At 35.6% G+C, this 24,409-nt stretch overlaps 1 protein-coding gene across 1 annotated transcript in view; it reads left to right on the top strand.

Moving 5' to 3' along the window:
• RhoGAP92B (Rho GTPase activating protein at 92B) overlaps nt 1-24,409 on the top strand; it is a 131,065-nt gene that overhangs the window by 32,578 nt on the left and 74,078 nt on the right. Inside the window, exon 3 of the mRNA XM_067759321.1 lies at nt 7,763-7,938. Within this exon, the coding sequence (XP_067615422.1) occupies nt 7,763-7,938 (176 nt within the window). The remainder of the gene's footprint in view (nt 1-7,762; nt 7,939-24,409) is intronic.

The raw sequence follows: 24,409 nt of genomic DNA, 5'->3' as shown, positions 1-24,409 counted from the left end.
TTGTTGTAGCGATAATAAATAGAGTATGACCGTCCTAGAAAGATTCTTTTCCTGCAGATGCAGCAAAACCATTTCTCAGGACCGGGGTCAGGAGACGGACCCGGATTGGGTTTGATACCTTCCCGGAGCAAGAGAATATGGAGCATGGTATTTGAAGTCTTAATTGGGGAGGTCATGGTTCTACACAAATTCGTTGTGGCAGAGATCGTTGATGAAGTCATATTGGGAGTGGATTTCTTAGTTGACTATGAAATCAAGATCGATATACATAGAAGGATTATGCGCTACAAGAACCAGGATATACCACTTAACTTCAGTTTGGAGAAAGGATTCAGCAGTAATCGAGTGCTGGTGGAAGAGATTCAACAGAGACCACACAAGTCAAAGAATGTAAATCGAGCAAAGGTTGATGGAATTGATGGGCCAAACAAATCAAAATCCAAGGGACCCGCGAGAAAAACACTGGCATTGACAAACCATAATAGATGCACTAAAACAAACGACAGAATTTCCCAGAAAGAATGCAAAGGTGGTTTGAAGCCAGGGCGTACTACTGTTGTGAAACTTCGGAACGATACTGATTATGCGAAGCCAAACAACAGAGTGTGAGGGAACCGTTCAGGATAATGAGTAGTAGGATGAAACACAAGTACGACAAGAACAATAATTCGGAAGGTTTCTTGGAGGGAGATTTGGTACTGCTATACAACCCTCACTGCCGGAAAGGTGTTCCATCCAAATTTTGGTGCAGTTGGGAAGGCCCGTGCAGAGTTGTGAAGAGGATCAGCGATGTCATCTACCGCATACAAACAATTGGAAAACCACGAAATAGAAGGATGGTTCATTTGGAGAGGCTAGCAGCGGTTAGATCGAGAGATTTGTCTGATCGGGGCGATCAGACTTAGGATATGGCAGTGTGACGAATATTAGTAACACTAAGTGATACTCACATCATTAATCTGATACTAAGTAAATAAAGCCACAACAACAATAAAGCAAGCTGCCACACGTATGTACGTAAACAAATTAATCATCACGTACACACAAACATACAAGCAGAGAGATATTCACAAACGCATGCCGTCATCAGCTACTACTTCGCTCACATATACACACGCATATGGTTACACAATACAAATACACGCGCGTATGGCTAGTGACCAGGTAGAGGATTCGTGAAGAAGAAACGTCTAGATTTTGGGCAGAGAGTATAAAAGCAGCAGAAGCTGAGTAGTCCGTAATCAGTTTGATTTAAGCACGCTATTGGTTGCGAAGTATAAGTGTTATTGTGAAGTACTCTAATAAAGACCATTTTGCATTATTGAATATTGGAGTTATTTATTCAACAGCTTAGCGATACGAACGTTAGTAGAAGGTGTAAATAAGCGCAGTTCCCATAAATTCGTTACAATATCAATATCATCAGCATACGCCAGTTATTGTAAGCTCTTATAATAGATTGTACCATCACGGTTTAGTTCTGCTTCTGCTAGAATTATCTTCTTCAGCGTTAAAGAAATCGCACAAAAAGAAGTCGCTTTATCTGAAGCCTCGTTTGGTTTCGAATTTCTCGGAGTGGTCCCTCCCAATCCTTACGGATCTGGTGGTGTTGCTCAACGTCATTTGGCAAGCCTTATTAATTTTGAAGGGAATTTAAATTCAGCCTTAGCAGTTTTTTTTTTTCGTTGTCAAATGCTGCTTTAAGTCGACGAAATGATGGTGAGTGTCGATTCTCTTATCGGGAGTCTTCTCTAGGTGCATCTTGAAGATTTGGTCGATAATAGACTCACCAGGTATTAAGCCGCACTGATAGGGTCCAATCAGTATGTTAACTAAGGGCTTCAGTCTTTCGCTAGATAGAACCTTATACGCGATACTAAATAGGCTGAATCTGCGGTAATTGGCTCAGGTTACGTGAACGCCTTTTACGCGTCCAACGCTTTTATATAGTTGTCTAATCAACGCCCTAGATTGATGAGGAGTGTGATGACTAGTGCCTAGGACCTACCTAATTATTTTCTAGCTTTTAGTATTATTATTACTTCATGTAAGTATTGTTTTCAATAAAACCGTTTAACTTAAAATTTTTTTTTTTATTATTTTATTTTCAAGTTTTTAGTTTTTATTTAATTGCCTATTATTTCTTATTCTATTTAGTTCATTTAGTGACTCATTATTACAAGGACTCTTTCCTGACAATTTGTTACAATATAATTCCTCAATACATAACCCTTCCAAAGACTTTACTCGACTCTGCGCCACGTATGCTTGTCCCTCCTCGAACTCCAAAATATTTTGATGTCACTTCTACCGGACTGTATGTAATATTTGTTCCAAATATGAGCCAAATCGGGCATCATAGGTCGCTTTCTATTCATGTATGTATTATATGTTACACATATGGACCAAATCGGACCACAAATACGATTTTTTTGAATTTCTTGATCTTTGCGCCACCTAGCGGCGATTTTTTTTAAAGGTCGCGTTCTATTCTTGTATGTATTATGTGTTCCAAATATGAGCAAGATCGGATCAAAAATACGATTTTTGTGAATATCTCGATCCTTGCGCCACCTAGCGGCGTTTTTATCATAGATCGCTTTCTATTCTTGTATGTATTATGTTCATTCATTCATTGATTCATTTTTATTGGGCATTTTACTTATATCTATTTATGTACAAGTTTCGCAATATTACAAACTGTGCAACACAAAGTTTAAACATAAAATCTTACAACTTATAGATAAGTACATCTAGATATAAGAAAAGGTAAGACCTGATGTCACGTTGTATAAAATTTTTCCCAAATTATTAAATAAATTATAAAATTAAAAAAAAAATTGCTTCAAATAAATGTTTTCATACATTAAAAAAAAAAGCAATACGGGCAATCCCCGATTATTAAATCATACAAACAGACAAAATTGGTTAATTCGTTGTAGTTCTATAAATAGAACAAAAACAGCAACAAAACCAAAGTTTCTTTGAAAACCGCCGTACCAAGCATAGCTTTAACACATAATTGCATACGAGGTATGCAATGTGTAAAAGATTAAAATATGCAAAAAAGAAGGCAATTGGGAAAAACTTTGCAACAACTAAGGCATGACGTGGCTGAATGCGTTTATAACCATATCAACTATCGTAGGAGTGCGGGTTCGACTCTCACTCCCGGGAGAAAAGGCTTTGAAGAGATTTACAAGGTATAATCGAAACAGCTGTCGCCTTGTCCGTCCTGATGTCACGTTGTTTAAATTTTTCCCAAATTATTAAATAAATTATAAAAATATAAAAAAAAAAATTGCTTCAAATAAATGTTTTCATACATTAAAAAAAAAAAAGCAATACGGGCAATCCCCGATTATTAAATCATACAAACAGACAAAATTGGTTAATTCGTTGTAGTTCTATAAATAGAACAAAAACAGCAACAAAACCAAAGTTTCTTTGAAAACCGCCGTACCAAGCATAGCTTTAACACATAATTGCATACGAGGTATGCAATGTGTAAAAGATTAAAATATGCAAAAAAGAAGGCAATTGGGAAAAACTTTACAACAACTAAGGCGTGACGTGGCTGAATGCGTTTATAACAATATCAACTATCGTAGGAGTGCGGGTTCGACTCCCACTCCCGGGAGAAAAGGCTTTGAAGAGATTTACAAGGTATAATCGAAACAGCTGTCGCCTTGTCCGTCCTGATGTCACGTTGTTTAAATTTTTCCCAAATTATTAAATAAAAGGTAAGACATTTTATATGTTATACTTAACATAGTGTCAAATGTCATCTCTATTGAATATACAGTGGGGTGGACTGTTCAATATTAAAGTTAAAAATTAATTATATGTTGAAAATAGGTAAAAATAAATATATTTATGTAACTAACGCATTTAATAGAGCTTTTGTAAAGACAAAGGAAAGAAATGAATATAAGAAAAAATTAGTTAATTAAAAACTGTTTATGAATTGGTCCGCAGCAAAACTTCGATTTCGGTATGCGAAAGGCCCAAAAGAAAGGACTTCACGTTTTTAGTAGTGCATTAAAAAGTTTTCTAGATACTATCGTATAAAACTTGCTAGAGTGTGTCGTTCGCGAGGAAGGTACAACTACAGCAGGATGTGAGTTTGTCCTTAGATTATAGGTTTCCGATCTCATACTATGTAGGTATCCACACTTTATGAAAAAATTTTTTAAAACTTTAAAATAATAAAGATCTCTTTGGAAGGTTCGGTAGACTTCTAAAAAGCTCCCTTGAGGGATGCAATCGATTAAAGTTAGATAATTTTCTAATAACAAATTTTTGCAAAACAAATATAGGTTTAATTTGCTCAGGGTAGCGCCTCCCCAGCAGCTGATTCCATACATTAATTTAGAATTAAATAAAGCATAATATACCGTTTTAAGAGAAGAGTTAGAACAACAACTTCTTAGATGATAAAAACAGCGTAAAGAAGATTGGAAATATTGTTTAAGACGGGGTGTGTGACAGCCCCAATTCATATTCTGGTCCACAGTTACTCCTAGGTATTGGAAGTTCTCAACAGTGTCAATCATGAAACAATTGCTGCTACAAGTAGCAAGCCGATCAAACGTTCCGGGCAGAAACTTCTTGCACAAGTGCTCGTGAAGTGCAAAGCGTTCACAAATCGCGGAATGAAAAACAATATTTACATCTGCAGATTTTCTTGCATTCAAACTAAAAAACAAAAGCTTGGTTTTATTGCTGACCACGAGTTTGTGTTTGGCAAACCAGGATCTTAAAAGATGTACATCGTGGTTTATGTTGGCTACCAGATCCAAAGTATTCGACGAGCCATAGGCTATAGCAAGATCATTTGCAAATGCAGTGACCTTTCCCACGAAAGGCATATCGAAAATTGAATTAATATATATTAGAAATAAAATTGGACCCAGCACAGAACCCTGTGGAACGCCAATAGTTATTGGATTAGAATTGCTTAGAACACCGCTGATTCTAACGTGTTGTTTCCTACCAGTAAGATAAGATACAAACCTCTCATGTATGAATCCTCGAATTCCGGCATAATATAATTTATTAAGTAGAATGGAATGATCCACTGTGTCAAATGCTTTGGTGATATCCACAAATAGACTCGCGCAATTCTTTTTTTTGTCCAATTCCCGATAGATGAAGGAACAGTATTCTAATAAAGAATCCTCGGTTGAGCGGCTAGTTCTAAACCCAAACTGGGCAGGACTAAAAAATGACTTGCTTGCCAGAAATAGCAAAAGACGGCTTTTAACAGCCCTCTCAAAAACCTTAGAAATAGAAGGAAGTAGAGAAATCGGCCTGTAGTTATTTTTGTCTTTCTTATTACCCTTTTTAAACAAAGGAATAATAATGGCTCATTTTAAATCTTCGGGGAAGGTTCCTGAATAAACGCTAGCATTAAATAGATTCTTCAAAATGTCCAATATATTAAGGGCTACATTTTTAAGGACCTTATTAGAAATACGGTCGTGACCACAAGAACCGGAGATGCTTAGTTTTTTTTATTATACTCAGGATCTCAGAGCCTGAGAAAGGTTCAAACAAAAAACTATTGCTCGAGCTAATTGTGCCGCCACTAGACAAGACGCATTCGCATGAAGAAGCATTAGATTGCCCAACGGATACGAAGAAATCGTTAAAAATACGAGAAACAGCAAAGGGTCAATGACATTACCGCATTCACTTAAAGAAATATTCCGTTCGCCATCTTTCCTATTTATAATGTTATTAACAACTTCCCATTTTTTTTGCAGTTTCCGCGGCAATTTAATGACTTACTTTGGAAATAAGTATCGCGTTGCAGTTTTATGTCCCTATTTACTTGCTTACAAAACTTTTTGTAACGGGAACGAAGCTCGCTATTGGTTGGATGCTTCCTACATTTAACACCTAGTCTGTTTTTTAGCTTTATTTTATTGATATGGTCAGAACTTATCCATGGCTTAAGTTTGATTTTAAACTTACGAGGAACGTAGGTATAACTGAAAAGCTGTATGTAAGTCTGCAGTATCTTTAAAAATAAGGAGTACGCTTTTGAAACGTCTGCCTCTGAGTAAACATCAGTCCAATCCTCTTGACGCAACTTTTCATTAAGTATTGAATAATTTATTCTCGTAACATGTGATTTGTGTTTTGTTTTCGTATGTGGAAGATAGCCTAGTTGGACACCAGTCATATTATGGTCTGTAATATTAAGATCCAAGTTTATACCAGTACAGGAACATAAACTACTGAGTCGACAGAAAACATGATCCAGGCAAGTGCCAGAAGAATTTCTAGTCGATTCATTCAAATACGATTTTTGTGAATATCTCGATCCTTGCGCCGCCTAGCGGCGATTTTTCCATAGGTCGCTTTCTATTCTTGTATGTATTATGTGTTCCAAATATGAACCAAATCGGACTACAAATACGATTTTTGTGAATATCTCGATCCTTGCGCAACCTAGCGGCGATTTTTTTCATATGTCGCTTTCTATTCATGTATGTATTATGTGTTCCAAATATGAGTCAAATCGGACCACAAATACAAGTTTTGTGAATATCTCGATCATTGCGCCACCTAGCGGCGGTTTTTTTCAAAGTCCGCTTTCTATTCTTGTATGTATTATGTGTTCCAAATATGAGCCAAATCCGACCACAAATACGATTTTGGTGAATATCTCGATCCTTGCGCCACCTAGCGGCGATTTTTTTTCATAGGTCGCTTTCTATTCTTGTATGTATTATGTGTTCCAAATATGAGCCAGATCGGATCACAAATACGATTTTTGTGAATATCTCGATTCTTGCGCCACCTAGCGGCGATTTTTTCATAGGTCGCTTTCTATTCTTGTATGTATTATGTGTTCCAAATATGAGCCAAATCGGACCACAAATACGATTTTTGTGAATATCTCGATCCTTGCGCCACCTAGCGGCGATTTTTTTATTATTGCATTGTCATCAGATTCTGAACTATATCCCAAGTTTCAACCTTGTAGCTTATCGGGAAGTTACTTAAATTTCAATTACAAATTTCGTGCCAGCCAGCCAACAGCCTGTCAAGTCAAGCTAAATAAAACCGTTTAATAAACGATTGTGAGTACACAAAGAGATCTATTTGTACTGTGGCACTATTGTGAATATTTGCACTGCATTATTGGCAGTTGCTATCATACGCTAGATGGCAGCGCAAGCTGTAAGTTTTAATTGATTGATAGAACAGCTGAGTTTGGTTGCTATTTGATAAGATACTTTTATATTGGTTAATTTATGATGAGCAGCTTCCTTTATTACTCATCTTCCAGCATTTCAGCAAATTTATTTGTTTTTTCCTCTAGCTACTTTTTACATACATATGTAGGGGTGTGGTGGTAGCGTGCTCCACCTATCACACCGAAGGTCCTGTGTTCACGCCCCGCGCAAAGCAACATCAAAAATTTCGAAACAAGTGTTTTCTGTTTGGAAAAAAGTTTTTTTAAGCGGGGTCGCCCCTCGGCAGTGATTTGGCAAGTAGTCAGAGTGTATATCTGCCATGCAAACCTCCTCAGTGAAAACTCTTCTGCCTTGCAGATGCCGTTCGAAGTCCTCATAAAACATGTAGGTCCCGTCCCGTAAATTTTTAGAAGCACTACGCAAATTGGAAGATAAGCTCGGCCTAACTTTCTTCGGAGCTTGTCGCGCCTTGCATTTATTTAATTTATGTAATACATAATCGGTCAGCCACTAAATATATAAGGATGTTTACTTTTATTACTCAATTACAGGCGAACTTGAGAAGTCAATTGCGGAATGCATTGTCGACAACGAGTTGGAGACAGAGACCGAAGTTGTGCGCCGTTTGAAGCAAATTTTGGACAATGAAATTCAAGAGATCTCATCACTTAAACGCAATGTGTCACGTACAGTGCAGGAATACCAGTCACTTAAACGCAGCTATGAGGTATGTTTATACATATGTGTGTATGTATTCAATCAATATATGTACCAGACATAGCTTAATACTATGTTCAAACAGAAAAATAAATTGAGGAAATTTCGATTTGAATTGAGTGCTGTTCATACAACTCGATTTAGCTTACACAATAGTAATTTGATAGCTGGTTGGCTCATCTCTACAGCAAGAACATACCTTTGTTCAGACTGTCAAAATGTGCGTGTTGGTATTAGGCGAATGAAATGGAATGAAAACATAAAACTTTGAAATTTTTGTGTGTTGTAAGAAAATGTGTTCAATGTTTTGGTTTCATTTTGAGTTTGCCATGACATAAAATCAGCTGATGAGATGAGCCAACCATATTGTTCAGCCATGCGCAACTGACGTTGAAATCTACTCAATAAACACACTTTACAAGGTTGTATTTGCAGTTTGAAACAATTTATTACGCAATTTTTTTTAAATTGGCAATTTATTATTACAATTTATTATATGATAAATTGCGTAATAAATTGCCCAAATAGTATAAATTGCCAATTTGGTGTGTGTTTGAACCTAGTATAATGTAGTATAATGAATGCGCTTGGGAAGCCAACTCAAATGGAGACGACAAATAAAGGCATTCTACTTACTTGCCTTTAATTTTCCGTTAAAGTGTTTGAATGCATGAATGGCATAATAAGCATATCAGTGAATGAAAATTTTCTTGTAGGTGAATTTTAATAATGATGTAGGTGTTGACATTCTTTGTCGTTGTTGTTTGAGCAGTTCAACCTTGATTAGATATTTATTGTCGTTGCTGGTAAACGATATGCCAGAATGTTATTAATAATTCCGTTGTAAACATAATTTTTTTTGTTTACAAATAGTTTCTAGGTAAAACTAATATAATCAAAAGGAAACGCTGGTTGTGTAAATCTAAACAAACTAAATACCAGTGGCGGATCCACGGGGGAACTGGGGGAGTTTCCCCCCAAAAGCCATCGAAGCTCTGTAAACATAAGACACAATTATAAATTCTTCACTCAAATAATTTTTTTTTTCCAAAATGGGAATGATTAAAATTTGTTTAAAAACAAAAGGAAAATCTATCTAATACGCATGGACATTTTCTTCATTATTAATAATAATAATTTGTTATAAAAATGCATATAATAAATGGACCAACAATTTTTTTTTGCCTATCGCAAAAGTCCCTCCAATGTTCACCTTCTGAGGAACTGAGTATAGTAATATGAATAACTTGGTTGGTTAATATATTTTTGATATTTATTTTAAATCGTTTCTATCGAACCCAATTTTATGTAATGAAAATGTTTGATAATCAAGAAAAATAAGTTTTGAATACATATTGAAAATTCAAGTAATATATTTTAATTAAATTAATAAAATTAATCCATTACCAGTACCCTACATTGAGGAAGTTTCATTTTAGTGTTTATTTCATATTTGGCACATTGGTACCCACGACGGCTAGTTATTTAAGGTATTTTTTGCTTACATTTGGCGAATAAAAACCTTGCTTAGGCCCGACTTTTCAGTACAAGTTCAACTCAGTCTGTCAGTTAAACTACGCTTAAACTTATTCTGCAGTTTTTCAGCCTACTTTAACTGATGTTTAAGCAGCCGATCTGGCAGGCTTAAATTCTAGTTAACCTATCGTTGACTTGCGTTCGTTCGAAATGGCGTCGAGTATACCCAACAAGCATTTGGGCTTGAGTACCATTAGAGCTCATGTTGATAACTAGCATACCTCTAAAATCTAATAGTAAGACTCCAAATGTAAGATTCCAATACTACAGTATTTTCACGATAATAAAATAAAATTTATATATTATATTTATTTTTGATTATCCATAGAACGAGCATTTCATGGAAAATCGTTAATTGGTGCTGATTTTCGAATTGTTCCTAGTTAAAATAAAATAGGTTTTCAAATTAGTTGCAGCTTTTTGATATAATTTTCTATGAGCTATCTGTCAAAAAGCTGCAACTAAATTTAAAACCTTTTTTATTTTAACTATGACTATGCGCCAATATATTTTAAATATATGACACCTTAACTTACCAAAGAGGAAGAATTTAAAATAAGTATCAGCTTGAGAAAAAAAAATTAAAAAAAAAAAACCATATAGAAAAAAAGAAAAAATATTAAGGGAGTTCAGGGTTTTGTGCAAATGTTGTAGCATCATAGTATTTGCCAACTGGTGTAGTAATTTTACATAAAACACTAACAAATTATGCGGCTATACATTTTCTACGTCATTGCAAATACGCAACATCAAAAGCCAAAGTATTTTTTTCAATTTTGAATAGCAAATCAGCAACTTTCAATGTAAAAAAAAAAAATATTAGAAAGGAAAAATTACGACAAAGCCAAATTTCACCATAAAAAAAGAATTTTTTTAAAGTCCCCATCTATCTCATTTGGACTAAAAAAGTTATTCAGCTCAGAGTTGTAGATCTCGAAGTTCTCTACAAAAATTGTCTTGATGATTTTTTTCTGTAAGCATAACCATTCTTGAGATATCGCAATTATAAGAGTCACATTGTATATAACATGCACACTTTTCCACACCACCTGAAAGGTAGTATACTCGGCGCGTTTTTTTAACGTAATTTCCCCAATTGCAACGTGCTCCTTTTAATTTTTCCTACAAGTTGGCGTTTCGCCGACTACGAACGACATTTGCAAGGCAGTGAACTTTCACTGAGAAACTTGCAATGCCAGAAATACACTCGGAATCACTGCCTAGGGCTGACCACGCTTAGAAAAAGTTTTCTAATTGAGAAAACATGTTCTTAAATTTTTGATATTGCTTTGCTCGATTTTAGGTGTTGTAGGCGTAGCCCGCTATGCTAGTATAAGGGAATATCGAAATTTGAAACTTGAATTTTACACGTGTCCCGTAAATACAATTTACATATATACAAATATTTCAATATTCCAAGAGCAGGTTCTTTTTTTACTTAGACATGTACCATACAATATTAATGCACTAAATACTTTGTCTGAGAAAGGTGGTTTTCTTTAGCTAAAGTCTAAAAATTAGATACGATTTCTCGGGTGTCTCGCCTTCTCGCGAGATTCTGGAATCTCGAATTACTCGTAAGGCTCGCGAGATTCTCGAATCTCGAATTATTCGTAAGGCTCGCGAGCTTCTCGACATTCAACTTATCGATTCATTGGCTGTTTTATATAGAGCTTACGATTTCTTCTGGAGCACAAGCCAAAATGTCCGCAAAACCACAAGTAAAAAACCCCGAAATGTATAGAATATTGCGAATGCAGCGACTGCATTGAAAGCCGAGAAGATCGCGAGCCTTACGAGTAATTCGAGATTCGAGAATCTCGCGAGAAGCCGTGTTCTTGGTGTCTCGTTGGAAAATAAAATATTGCGATCAAAATTATATGTATAATAAATATGTTTTAGGAAGCAATATAATCAACAAAAAAGTCACAAGTAAAAAAAAACAAAGTGTATAAATACTCTCCATACAGCGATTAAGTAAGAATGTCGAGAAGCTCGCAAGATTTACGAGTACTTCGAGACACGAGAATCTCGCGAGAAGTCCAGTTCTCGATTTCTCGGGTCTCGAAAATCTCGCTTGTGTTCGAGAAGAAATCGTAAGCTCTACTAAAAATGAAAAAAATGCGTACGATTTGTTCCGTACCAATCGTGGAATGCTCCAGTAGCAATTATTGTGAAGAGCGGGCGGAACATTATCCCTTCGGTGGGTGTACCATACAATAAAGAAGACGTAAACGATTGCCCTCTAGAATATGAGCACTCTCTTAACATTGGTTACCAGGTCACCCTCTTCGCTCTGACCCAAATTTGACCCGCGTTGAAACCTTCAGTCTTTTGCTAAGTTTTTGGTAACATTTAAAATTTTTCCTATACTCTGTGCCGTATTTTTCGATCGGCTGACAGCCATGTAGCTTTTCTTTCAATGATCTTTCAATGTTTAAACTTTTAGCTGGATATAAAAACTTGTCGGGAAACGGCGAAGTCGATCGCCCCCACAGCATTAATTAATATCTGAAATTGCTCTGTTAATGTATTTTCAGGAACAATATACTTTTTTCATCGCCAAATACATGTATTCTATATGTATATTTTTCATTTTTATATAGAAAGTGGGCGTGGTAATTAACCGATTTTGTGATTCTTTTCTTGGACAAATATATTTTTAAAAGGAAAGATGGTTATAAATTATATCACAACATATCCAACCGTTTTTATAGTCGATCCACAGGAATATTAGTCTCGTTCAGAATAAGTAGTGTGTTGAAAAAAATCGAATTTTTGCTCGTGAAGTTCCTCCCCCAAAATGTTCTGTGGATCCGCCCATGCTAAATACATATCTCTTCCTCTCTCGCTTTGCTGTGGTTTAATGTAATATAAATATAATTCGAAAGTTATTTAAGATATTACATACTATTTCCAATTCCCTTGTAGTTTCACTTTTGCTCTTACTCTCACTATTATCTAACCATATTGATGTTTTCTCCTGTGTTACTCAGGGCAAGCATCTTGGTTCGATTCTGTACTTGCTGTTCATTAACGATACATATATCCTTCACAATTGTTTTCAAAAGTGCTGATGTATGCCAACGAAGTGAAGCTTTTTATGTCTTACGCATCTTAGAAAGACAGACCTTCCACACTCAGATCTTGACTCTCCAGTCACTTGGTGCGATTTTAACTATATTCCACTCAATCTCAAAAAATGTAAATACATATATATGCTTTTCACAGGTTTCTACAGCCTGTTTCCTATACAATTTACAACCACATTCTTGATCAAGTATATGATTTCGTTGTTTTGGGAGTTACGATGGACGTCAAACTTAGGTTTAATCTTTATATCAGTACAACAGTCAATAAAGCTAGAGATGTCCTGGCATGCGTAACACGATGGTCAAAAGAGTTAAGGGATTTCTACGTGACTAAAGCCCTTTTTACAACATAAGTTAGATCGATACTAGAATATGGCTCAACAGTTTGGAGCCCGACTTACCAGGTCCATGAAGATGGGCTGGAAACAATCCAAAAACAATTCTTACTTTTTGCATTAATGTACTTTCAATGTGAAACTTGGTTTTTATGATTAAATTGTAAAACGGTTTGGTCTCCAGCCCATTTCTACTGAGCAAAGTGAACTTCAATGTTCCCCTTCGACCTTCTAGAAACTTCTTATTCTGAAACATTGAAGAACTATTTTTGAACCAAACCAGACCTTCCGTTATTTATGTCAAAATTATAACTTTCACTTCTGCACTTATAAACTCGGATTCGCTTTTAAGCATAATACTATCTATTCTTTCTTCTCTTAACAAATAGTAATCCATTGTTTCACAATTAGTAGTATGGAATCGAACATTGTGAGTCCTTTACTTAGCTGATGAGTTTTTCTCTGTAGCTGAGCAGTTTTAAAACTCGCCCGTCGACAAATCCCTGCCTTTCAATGACTCGACATGAAAAACATACAAAATTAAAGCACGCGTCAAAGGGGGCACCCCCAGTACCGGTTGGGCGAGCTTTGGTGGGTAAACTGTTGGGCACTTTTATAATTATTTCTGCATTATCTTCTTTTTCTCATTTCTACCGTTCTCTTTCGGCCTTCCCTTTCACTTTTCTTCACTTCCCACTATTTTTCCCTTTCTCTATCACTTTAACTGTCTCCCTAATTTTCCACTACTTTTCTGCTTCTTCTTCCTCTTAGTTGTCCTTCTCCCCATCCAATTACTCCAATTTTTTTAAATTTTGTGATGCTATCAACTTTTCAACACATTTACCCAATTCACAAAAATCCTAGATATCTTAAAATATATTTTCCATAACTATTCGCTTCCGAGTTTTTCGTAAATTTTTTTCACAATTCTAAAGAAAAAACGAAAAATTTTTTTGGTTAATGATATAAATACGGCTCTCCTTCACAATATAATTTTTAATGTAATAAGCAAATTCCATTTAAAGTAAAATCTTTAAGTTTGTTAATCGTCAGCTTATTTCCTTCCTTATCAGAAATTTATAACAGAAGTTATGATTGGAACTTTTTCTTTTTATATTTATGCAGTTTCTCTCTAATCAATTACAATAAGAAAATCCAATAAAAATGAAGATAAATTTTTCTGAGAAAAATGTTCTTCCAAGCCAATGGAAATACCTAAATGTATACTATTCAAAGTTTTAAGAGATGTGTATTGTTTAATTGAAAGCACAACAACGATTTCAAATGTGAAAATGTCAAGTTCCCTTCTAGTTTAAAGCGCGGTACCACATCGCAAGAAATTAAAAATTTTATACAAAAAGATGCTCAAGAAATGCTCACGAAAAATTTCGTTTGTCAAGCAGTATGCACCTCTGCAACCTTTGTGTAAAGATTTTTTTTTTGCGAAAGTGCCCAGGGGAGCCCTGGTCTCGCCAAGAAATATATGTGCGTCTAATTATTTCTTGAGCAACGACCCTGTAAGAACACAGTCGATTAAATACCAGTGATAAAAGTGTCTGTAGTTATGAGTTTTATGAATGGAACTAGCAATTCTATTTGAGTGTGAATTCCTTTTAACTTTAGTGCGTTTTCAATTCAAATATGTTAATTTTAACAAATTTTCTTGTTGTTGTTTGTTGTTGTGATCGCCAAAGCCTCGCCTGCTAAGTAAGAGGAATTCGGCACGGGCAGGTGATGTTTACAAATGCGGATGGAGAAGCTATAAATTGCGCTGGCTACCCCTTGAGAGGGTTGCGCTACACAACCTGATACCTGCCGCGGGTATATTCTAAGCCCCTAACCCGCTGGGGGAAAAATGTTCCCATGTCCTTCAACTTTGCACAAAAAAAATTATATAAACAAACAAAAATTCAAAAATCAGGCTCGACAGTTCTCTTCTAAATTTCAACACAAAGAAAAAATGTCCAAATCGGTTAAAAATTATGACCTTCAGACATTATAAAAAACAATGTAAAATTTTTTCTTACTGTGCTAAGATTGTTGGTAGAAAAACTACACTGCTACAAAAACATAAAAATAAAAAAATAGAAAAAACTCCGACATTTTCAAACACTTATGTACATATACATATCTCCCGATTTGCTGTACGAAAAGTTTCAGTAAGAGCGGATCCGGCCAATAGCAGTCCATCAAACTATTTTGTTTGAAATAGGAATCCATGGTGACTATTAGGTATTTCTACTCCAGTAGATTTGGAATAATGCTTTGACCTAGTACTAAATCGATACATTTGATTTGATTTCGTTACCCTAATATACATACATACGTATTGTATATTTTTGTATCATTGCGCTTTAGTTCTGCCGCTTGAATTATCTTCTCCAACTGGTGCTTCACAACAATGAGGCGTAAGAGTGCACAAGAAGCACTGCTACAACAACAAAAACAGTGCACAAGATGATGCTCTATACTGATATTTTGATCACTGAAGGACACATCCAGGACCCGGACATAAACAATTTTTTTTTAACTTTGGAAACCATTTTATAGTTTGGCCATTTACAAGACCGTCCTATTCATGTTTCAAAATTTGAATTGTTTTCATGGTTTCCAATATAAAATTTGAATAAAACATAGCACGTACACAATGTTATAATATCCTGTATACTAGTATAGCTAGGTATAAAAGCTCCATATTTCTCCTTTGAGTTGTGGTGCTCTAAATATTAATTTGATTTTATGTATGCTAATGAAGCTTGAAATCTTTCACATTCGCGCCTTCTCGCATGTCTTACTACAATTTGTTATCCAAATGTTGTTGCTTGCTTTTTAATTATTCGATTTTTTGCCAGTTTCGTGATTAATCATTAACAGCGCAAACAATGTTCATCAGTTAGTGGGCCAAAATCAGCCGACATCATACATGCCAACAAAAAAGTTAAAAATACAACATTTCTGTCTGCTATTGTATAATATGAAATAGTTATAGAATTAGTAAATTTAGCAAAAGCAATAACAACAAATCAAGGTTGAATATCAGTTCGTGAGGTAAACATTATTAATTTAATTTTTTATACCCAGTTGTGCGTGATAAAAGAGTATATTAGCTGTGTTCGCCAGTCTATAGTAGATTGTAAGGGCATGAAGGAATATAATAAAACAGAGAATCGAACGGGATAACCGTGCCTACTTGTTATAATCTAACATTTTGAAAGGCACAACAAATGTGGTAACTGAGAAAGAGAGCGTAAATTTGTTCGAGTATCTGTTTGTTTGTTTATTCATTACTTTCTTATAATAGTTCACAAATTTCATAAAATATTACTAGAATAATAACAATAAGAAAATAGTTAATGGCATTAAAGGTTCATTTTAAGAACAGCAGAAATTTCATATCCTACATTTTGTATTATAGATGCTTGTGGGCGCATAATGATAATACAAGAACATATATACATATATAAAAGAACAAAAACATAAAAAAGGGAAATATATTTAAGTGAACTTAATATAACTGTTGATATAAAAAAACTTGGGATGCAAAGTAAATACTTTCATATAATTAATTAGTACTATATTTTATTTATTTACTTATTTATTTATTTATTGGTCTACAAATTTAACAATCAGACTAAATATAGTACGGATTACAGATAAATTACAGAAGCATACAAATTGAACAAAATTATATTTTAAAATATGTATGTACATTATTAAATCAGTTGTCGGGATGGACTGTGATGCCGAGCAACGGGAATTGATTATCAGTGCTGTCGGAATGGACGTGATTTCGAGCAGCTGATGTATATTTGACACATAACCAGTAGGGCTGCGATGTGTGGGAGGTTGGAAAGGACGTGATTCCAAGCCACCCGCCCAAAGTTACTGGAGCTAGTGATAAGACGTGATTTCGAGCAGCTGATGTATATTTGACACACAACAAGTAGGGCTGCGATGTGTGGGAGGTTGGAAAGGACGTGATTCCAAGCCACCCGACCAAAGTTACTGGAGCTCCTGATAAGAGTGGGAGGTTGGAAAGGACGTGATTCCAAGCCACCCACCCAAATCATTGCGTATTTAATGTAGTCAGCAGATATTTTTTTATTACGTAGAGTGTGTCAATGTTTTTGCAATTCTTATTGAAGTCAGTACACAGACAACGGAGAGGTTCGTGCATTTAAAAATTCGATCTACATATGCTTATATGAAGCGGTTGAAAATGTCTAGATGGTCGAAAGGGAACATTATATAAAATTTCACAGGGCGACTCCGTAACGTAGGGAGCTGAATAAGTTTTAAACGGCAGGAGTAGGGAGGCAGAATCCTTGAGGGGTCCCATCGTAAGTCCCTTAGCGCAAAAATCAAGAATTGCTTTTGAACCGACTCTAATTCGTCGCAGTGCGTCTGTTAACGAGGGTTCCAGATTATCGAAGCGTATTCTAATATTGGCCGCACCAAAGATATAAAGAGAGTTTTAGTAATACATGGATCATCGAATTCTTTAGACCATCGTTTGACGAACGCCAAAGTCCCTTTGGCCCTGTTCACGCAACCTTTAAAAGACAGAGAAATTACAGCATAGATCGCAGCAGAATTTCAATATCCTCATGATTGAAACCAAGAAGCCACTGCTTCACTTCCCTCAGGAATACTGTTTGCCTTCTAATCGTTTGTAACTCTGTAGGTAGTTTATCAAATAATTTACATTTGATGAATAGGTTAACCATTTATTCAGGTTTTTACTAGCCGTATAATAATATTCTAGATTCCGACGAATTCGGGTATATTATGCTCGATCCACCTGATTTTAAATTTTTTTACTGGTTTTTTTTTTTACTTTTACATATTTGCCATGAAAACATTCTCAGTGAAAACTCATCTGCTTTGCGATGCCGTTCGGGGCGGCATGAAACAAGTAAGTCCCGTCCCGCCGATTTGTAGGAAAAATTAAAAAGGAGTACGACGCAAATTGGAAGATAATCTCGGCCTAAAATCTCTTCGGACGTTATCGCGCCTTACATTTATTTTTTATTCACATATTTGAATATTTACTTTTTTCGTTTTACTTTTGATTTCTTTTTATTTATTTATCTTTTCAATTCAGTTAATCCATCTTATTGTTCAAAGTATTATGTTTGCTTTCCGATTCATTTATATTTTTGTTTTGTTATAATTATGTTCTTTGCTATTATTTATATGTATTTATTTATTTTTCGCATGCGATTAATTTGATTACACGGAACCGCAGTTCCTCGACCACGTTGAATGAACTTGACTCGTGGAACAGCTAAATGATTGTTAAGCAGTCGACCAATGTTGGTCAGTCAATTGCTTTTGGGGGTGAGGTGGCATTGACGGTGGCCTCAGGTTTTATGGTCGACCGTGCGTGTGATTACGTTACAATTTCTTAATTCAATATACAAAATTTTTTGTTGTTCCAACTTTTTATTTTACTTTGATCGTTTTTTTCTATTTTGTTATTACGTTTTATTGTTTTTTTTTTTTGCAAATCGGGAAATCGTGAAATTTCAAGTTGTATTCCTTTTTGTTTTTTTTTTATCAACAATCTAATGACTACATTTTTTTATTCGCTCCAGTAGGATTGTTTTATCTTATCTAAAGTGTAGTAAGTTAAGCAACTTGAGCGTGCTAACATTGAAAAAGTGTTTTTTGAACTACAGTCCATGTCATAAATATATTATCACTTAAAATTTTTCAAATTTACAATGTTTTGTTGTTATTCAAACCCGCGATCTTACAAATAAATAGGCCGATATAACAACAAAAAATTGTTAATACATCCCAGAGCAAGGGGGAAAAAGTGTCAATAAATAAGACACTATGGCATCATTGCTATGAAAACAAGTCCAATTTTCACATCCATTCTGCAACAGATGTCGCAGCGCTGTGAATATCAATTGGCAAGAACCAGGACAGAAGTAGAAATAATGAAGACAAACAAACACCCGCTGTGATAGCTGAATGGTTATAGCAGCGGCGTTTAAACGTCGATGAAGGGATATAGCAGTTCCCGAATTGGATCTATACAACGAGCTTTGGCAGTTGTCTAAATTTTTTCTTTCTTCTATTCTAATTTAAAATTTTTCAATAAAGAAAAAATGTATCATAACATAATAATGATAAAATAATTATTGTTAGGCCTTGACCTCGATTCGAACCCGCTATTTTTCAAATTTATCTAATACGAGAGATTGGTTGCATTATAAAAGAGTCGGTTTGTGTGTGATTCAACTGGATCAGGGAACTATTAAAGATATTCTCCGTGCGTAAATCAATATTACATGATGTACATATATTGAACAGTAATCTCGAATAACTGTTTTTTGCGGATTACCACTAATACATATTGAACTCTTACAAAGCTCAAACACCAAACTTGCCAAATATTATGCACCCCATAGCTCTAAAAATACTGATACAATTATTCAGTGAGGGGAAATACGTACATACGGCAATAACGAAAGTTATTGCTAAATGCAAAAGCGGGTCAATAAGGGAAAATAATAGTGATAACTGACATGATAACAAAAGAAAAGTGCTTAAAGACAGTGGAGACGACAACCTCTTAGGATGTTTCAGATTAGGTAACAAGCAAAAACGTTTAAAAAGCCATCGTGAATGATGCTTTGCATGGTGGCCAAACGTTGCAAGTGTCATGTTGTTTTACTAGCGATAAAGTCACTCCCCGAAGATTTTGGGGAGTGTTATCGATGTTGATGTTCCTTTGCTGGATATAGATGCGTTACGTTCACCAAATTACCATTAAGATACTAGCTCGATCATCTCGAAACGATTAATATGACCACATTAAACATTCTAGTTCATCCCGCCCCCACCCCCTAGTTCCACGCGGAAGTGTTATCAAAGCATTGAACATAAACGTTTTTTCCACTGAATAAAAACTAAATGGAGATGTTATTTCAAAACGTTATTCGCGATTACTATTCGTTTGCAAATTTGGTTCGCGAAACCGGTTACCTATGTATCTCCCAAAGAAATTTGACACGGGATGATGAAAAAGCATTCCAATATACATCAACTATCCACCCTGTCGAATAATATAGGCCGAAAAATTTTAGACTCAGAAATGAGCTTATACTTTGCTAAAGGCTTTCGATACGTTGAATCTGAATCCGATGTTTTACCGAATTATTACCTGAGTGCTAGAAACCCATTCTGATCGAATATCAACTTTTGTACACACTTTGCTCTACATGTTTTCAAAAGAGTCCAAGGAAGCGAGCCAGTTTTTTCTTCTTTGGAATAACATCATCCTCATTAATTGGTGCTTGACCGGCTAAGCAGGTTTGGTCGTTTCGTAACAAGTCACGACAGCTATGCCTGTTTCGCGCTAACTGACGTCAATTGCGAGCACCAATAGAGGTCAAGTTTTCCTCCACCAGCATCTCCCAACTCAGTGGAGGTCTCCTTCCTCTGCTTTCAAACTACAGTCTCTTCGTCCAATCGCATTACGTATTGGCCTAGTCAGCGAAGCCTTTGGGCTTTTATTCGTTGCACTATCTTCATAAAGCTCATACAGCTCATCTTCGATACTCGCCGTCGGCATCGCGGCAGGACCAGACATATTTTTTTTGGAATAACTCAAGACATTTTAAAATAATATCGCAAACGTTTACAAACGACTTCACGATATTATCCATGTTTACTTAGCACCTTAATCTATTAAATACTTGAATGAACAAAAAGGCTCATCGTCCGGAAAATTTTAAGATTACCCAAAAAACAGCACACAAAAAAAGTGTACTGAATTTTCCAGACAAATAGGGGCAACAAAAAAATAGTAGTGAAAATTTATTTAAAAAAATGGATTTGATTCTGAAACGCCAATTTCTTCTATTAACTTCTAGCCGGATGGTAAATTTAGGACTTAAATTTTGTTTGTGAAGCTTATTATCCATTCCTAGCGAAGGAAGAACGGCATCTACCGGCAGGGTTATCGTTTTCATTTCTTAACTCAAAACGTTTTTCCTATTGACGGACATATTCGAACAAAAGGTTCAAAAGTGGTTAAGGTCGAACCTCTTTGCAAATTTGTCGTGTAGTCTCCAGTTTTTCCCCCAGATTGAAGTAAATTTCCATTTTATGAAGATGCCATTATTGGCTCAGAAATCGAGGAGCTCTGCCTCAAATCAAAGAACTTCTGTGCAGAATGACTGTCACAGCAGAATGAAGAGACGTGAACAGGTGCAACACAGGGGTTGTTCTATCTCATTTACTCTAGTTTGTGGGAGTAAACGAGATTTTGGGAAACCTAAAAGGCAGGGGTGCCGAATGCAGATGACCATGCGCGATATTTTGCAGAGGGCTGAGTCGTGGACTGGCAAAACGGAACTAGAAAACCGGTTCCCACGGTTCGGGAATACCGTTGGTACTTCAAGATGATTAATAATTTATATATTAGACAAGGTGGCCGCCGTGGTGTGGTGGTAGCGTGCTACTCCTGCTACATCGAATATCATGGGTTCACGCCCCAGGCAAAGCAATATAAAAACTTTAGAAACAAGTCTTTTCAATTAGAGAAAGTTTTTCTAAGCGGGGTTGTCCCTCGGCAGTGATTTGGCAAGCACTCTGATTATATTTCTGCCATGAAAAGCTTCTCAGTGTAAACTCATCTCTCTTGAAGATGTCGTTCGGAGTAGCCATAAACATGTAGTTCCCGTCCCGCCAATTTGTAAAAAAAATTTAAAGGTGAATGACGCTAATTGGAAGAGAAGCTTGACCTAAAATCTCTTCGGAGGTTAACGCGCCTTACATTTATTTATTTTATTTATATTCGACAGGAAACTGCCCTGGGCAATCAATGTAAGCCGCAAGTTTAAGTTGTGCGAACACTGCAGCGTCTTCCAAAGGGAAGTTGCCGCAATCTTGGATGCAATGGATAAAATGCTGCCCAGTGCTAGTACAGCTAGATAATTTAACATCTACTCGTATCTGGGGATTTTGGTAAGCCACATCTTATTTTGGCTGCTGGAAATTTATCGAAAAATCTGTTTCTCCTACTTTACATTTTTGCATTTGCTTCAATTTGGACCATGTCCGGCATCAATAAAAAAATGAAAATTTAAATATGTAGTCGTGATAAATTTCAGTATTACAAATTGAGATGTTTAAATTTATTCCATCAAATTAGCACAATCCATTAACAAATAAGTCCCACTTTCTTTAGTGAGCACATTATAAATTCGTATTCGATTGAGTCATATGTAAACGTATTGATTAACTCTGCTCTAAAAATGAATTCCGCATCTATGCCATTTATATGAATTACTTTTTTTGTGACTACGTTTGTAAGTATAGTGAAATCAGACTTGGGTGGACATTCGTTGTCAGTCAACTTTTGTTCTACTCAAGAGAGGTGTGCACTCAAGGATGTGGGTAGATACTTTACAACCTTAATTTTAAATTAGCTTATTGATAATATATATATTTTTTAAATTAAACAATGGATTATTATTAAATCGTTCAAACAAAGTTTCTCACCCAATGAAGTTGGCCGCTTGATAGAGGTGTTCGTTAAAAGCAGCTTCTCTGTATTTTGTATTGCGTACTGCTTTTACTACATAGAAATCCACTTGTCACCATAACACATGCCATATACGCAAGGCAGATTTCCTAATTTAAGTTTATTAAAAAACAAAAACTAAATAAAAAGCAAGAGCTGATTTCATATATACAAAAAGAAGAGCACAGAAAACTGCTTCGAAGATATAACCAGGGCCGGATTAAGTATGTAGTTACCACCTCCACCTTAGGAAATATTTTGATTAATTTCTTTTGCATGCATGCTGCTCTGCTAAGAAATTATGACGTTTGACGATGGATGGTGATTCATTGTAAAATACACATACATACGTCGAATATTGAATTTCAATTGATTTTAAGAAATAATTAACTTTGTTTGTTTGTTTGCCTTCCGAAATGTCACTTTTTCCTTAAGAAACAATGCAAAATAAATTATTTCTTAGTAAAACCAGAGTTGCCGGGTGACTTTGTTTCTGAAAAGCTGTGGAAAACACTAGTAGATATTTCTTAAGAGTTGCGTACTGCATAAGAAAATCTGACAAACACAATTTTTCTTAAGTATTTCTTGAGTGTCAATTTATATAGATTTTTTGGTTTTCTTTAGAACTGCATAAAAATAAAAAAAATAAAAATGTAAGGCGCGATAACCTCCGAAGAGAGCTAAGGCCGAGCTTCTCTTCCAATTTGCTTCGTGCTCCTCTTGATTTTCCCTACAAATTGGCCGAACGGGACCTACTTGTTTTTATGCCGACTCCGAACGGCATCTGCAAGGCAGATGAGTTTTCACTGAGAGCTTTTCATGGCAACAGTATGGCGGAAATACACTCGGAGCGCTTGCCAAACACTGCCGAGGGGCGACCCCGCTTAGAAAAATTGTTTCTAATTGAAAAACCTTATTTCTGAAATTTTGATGTTGCTTTGCTCGGGGTGCGAACCCAGGGCATACGGTGTGGTAGGCGGAGCACGCTACCATCACACCGCGGGGGCCGCAGAACTGCATACCGCTCTTATTTTTGCCATTTATAGATTAAATTTTATGTTTCAATATCTGAAAAATATGAAAAATATTTATATAAATTAAGACTAATGCGTCACCTTGGTCTAGAACGGCTAAACTTTTAAGGCACTTTAAGGCTAAACTTTATTAAAACAGAGGGTCAGTTAGTTAACAATTTTACACCAAATTAACTCGTCAGAACATCATTCATACATACAAATTCAAATCATTCGAAAAAATGTCTTTAAACCATCATAATCTAGGGTAGTTGTATTTAGTTTTCGGCCCACCCCGAATCCAGACCTGGATAATATTAAGCAAATATATCTCAAATCTCAAATTGATTAAATAATAGCAAAATAATGGCGACACTGACGAAACAACACCTTTTTCACCGTCGAAGTTGATGTGATCAAAACAGAAAAACCCACTTATGCATCATTATGCCCGTAGCATAGTTTTTATGTTCGTTAATGGTACGTTTATGTCATACAGTAAGCGCGAAATCTTAATCCACGGCGAGTTTTGGAATGGGCGGGTTGTCATATTTCTATAACAAAATTTTTTTTGCTATTTCTACGAGTCGCCTAGCCTTAAGCCTAGTCCTCCCCAATCGTAACGATCCTGCTCAATAACAGATATCAGAATTCATACTAACTAAATATACTCGGCCTTAGATCTCTTCGGAGGTAATCGCGCCTTCCATTTATTTTTTTTTTAAACATACCTCAAGCCTTTATGTCGTTATAGATAGCAATTGCAGGGACAAAATAAAAATGTCCTATGTTCTAGGTTAAGCTCTACTAGTTCAGCTGGGTATAAAGATAGCTGAATGCATACATAGATGCTTGCTTATAATGGACTAGGTGTGAATTAAAGCTGTAAAAAATGTATCCCTTGCTTTTTATTACAAAATTTTAATATATGAAAATTTAAAATTTTATTTTTTAACAACAA

This window comes from Eurosta solidaginis, chromosome 1 (genome assembly GCF_040869045.1).
Source record: "Eurosta solidaginis isolate ZX-2024a chromosome 1, ASM4086904v1, whole genome shotgun sequence".
Lineage (NCBI taxonomy): Eukaryota > Metazoa > Arthropoda > Insecta > Diptera > Tephritidae > Eurosta > Eurosta solidaginis.
Note: the sequence above shows the minus strand (reverse complement) of the source record. Positions and strands in the feature narration are given on the sequence as shown.